Source organism: Cyprinodon variegatus, unplaced genomic scaffold, assembly GCF_000732505.1.
Source record: "Cyprinodon variegatus isolate N-32 unplaced genomic scaffold, C_variegatus-1.0 Scaffold692, whole genome shotgun sequence".
Lineage (NCBI taxonomy): Eukaryota > Metazoa > Chordata > Actinopteri > Cyprinodontiformes > Cyprinodontidae > Cyprinodon > Cyprinodon variegatus.
This window is the reverse complement of record NW_015151145.1, coordinates 27195-28918: the sequence shown is the minus strand read 5'-3', so window position 1 is coordinate 28918 and position 1724 is coordinate 27195. Positions and strand designations below refer to the sequence as shown.

The 1724-nt window shown below is 50.4% G+C and overlaps 1 protein-coding gene across 1 annotated transcript in view; it reads right to left on the bottom strand.

The window, feature by feature from the left end:
* The window catches only part of LOC107097406 (extracellular sulfatase Sulf-2-like), a 48520-nt gene that overhangs the window by 43386 nt on the left and 3410 nt on the right, over positions 1-1724 (bottom strand). Inside the window, exon 3 of the mRNA XM_015394541.1 lies at positions 735-853. Coding sequence (XP_015250027.1) covers positions 735-853 — 119 coding nt within the window. The remainder of the gene's footprint in view (positions 1-734; positions 854-1724) is intronic.

The window sequence follows — 1724 nt, the reverse complement described above, 5'->3', positions numbered from 1 at the left end:
CCTGGACCTAGTCTACTTGGACACGGTCTGCCTGGACCCAGTCTACCTGGACCTAGTCTACTTGGACACGGTCTGCCTGGACCCAGTCTACCTGGACCTAGTCTACTTGGATACGGTCTGCCTGGACCCAGTCTACCTGGACCCTGTCTACCAGGACCTAGTCTACTTGGACACGGTCTGCCTGGACCAGGTCTACCGGGACCCAGTCTACCTGGACACTGTCTACCTGGACACGGTTGCTTCCACCGGTTCTAAACCACTCAGCGCTCAGAACAGACATCAGACTGATGATGGTTCTGTTGGAAGATGCTCAGACTGCAGCTGTGGTTCTGGACCAATGAGCAGAACTAGAAAAGAGGAGGTCTGGTTCTATTCATGGTTCTGAAGAAAGGTCCAAACAGGAGCCGATATACCTGGACCCAGTCTGCTTGGAGACGATCTATCTGGACCCAATCTACCTGGACCCAGTCTACCTGGTCTACCTGGATGTGCTACGCCTGGACACGGTCGAACAGAGTAGGTCTGGTTCTATTCATGGCTCTGAAGAAAGGTCCAAACAGGAGCCGATATACCTGGACCCAATCTACCTGGACCCAGTCTACCTGGTCTACCTGGACCTGCTACGCCTGGACCCCGTCTACCTGGACCTGGTATGCCTGGACCCGGTCGAACAGAGGAGGTCTGGTTCTATTCATAGTTCTGAAGGAAGGTCCAAACAGGACCCGATGGCCCACCTGTTCTGTATCCCGTGTTGTTGAGGAAGACCCCGAAGGTCCGCGGCTCGTGCTGGCGTTGCCATGACAATGAGGAGCAGTTCTCGTTGTTGGTGTAGGTATTGTGGTTGTGGACATACCTGAGAGAGAGAAGCAGGTGGAGAAGTTCAGGAGGTTCTGCTATTGGAACCGTGGTTCCAGCTAGAATGGGTCTGGAGGTTCTGAGCAGAAAAAGAAAAAAATTGGTGTTCTTCTAGATATGATGGTCTGTGGAGCTGTTGCTATGGAGACATGGGCTCCATCAGGGGCCAAACAAGCCCACTGAGGGCCACAGATGGACCCGGCCAGGCTGTTTGGGACCCAGACCTCGTTTTCTGTTTGAGGACAGAGCTGCTTGATGTGGAGCCAGGCGGACCCAGCAGGAGGACGCTGCTCTGGATGGACGGCAGAGTGAGAAACAAACGGTTGCTATGACTGCATGCTTCCACCCAGAGGGTTTGAGCAGCGGTTTAAACCCCAAACACACCAAATCTGATTAGGCATCAGATCCGACAGAAGATCGAGCCTAAGAGGTGGTGGCGTTTAGCACTGATTGACTTTGAGGATGATTTCCTGCAGGGGGCATTGCTGTGTAGCTCCGTCAGACTACGCAGCAATGGTCATCCCTGAAACATGAACGGCTGGAAGTGAATATAAACAGTTTTTTTATTCAAGGTTTGTGGTGAAAACTACAGTAAGGATATAAAATCACATATTTTTGGCCTGCTGGTTTTAACATTTTCAGTTAATTTACGGATATATAAACCATTTCTCCACAGCCAGTAAAGAAAGGAGTAATAATGATCTTATCTCCGTTCATAACGATCAATCCTCCTGGACCTCCAACCTCTGGAGTTTAACCATTTATGTTTCTTCATGTATTGTAAACCAGCTGATTGCATCGACTCATTGACTCTTCAGCAATCCCTCACACTAATCATGCTTGTAGCGACAGTGGAGAGGAAAAACTCC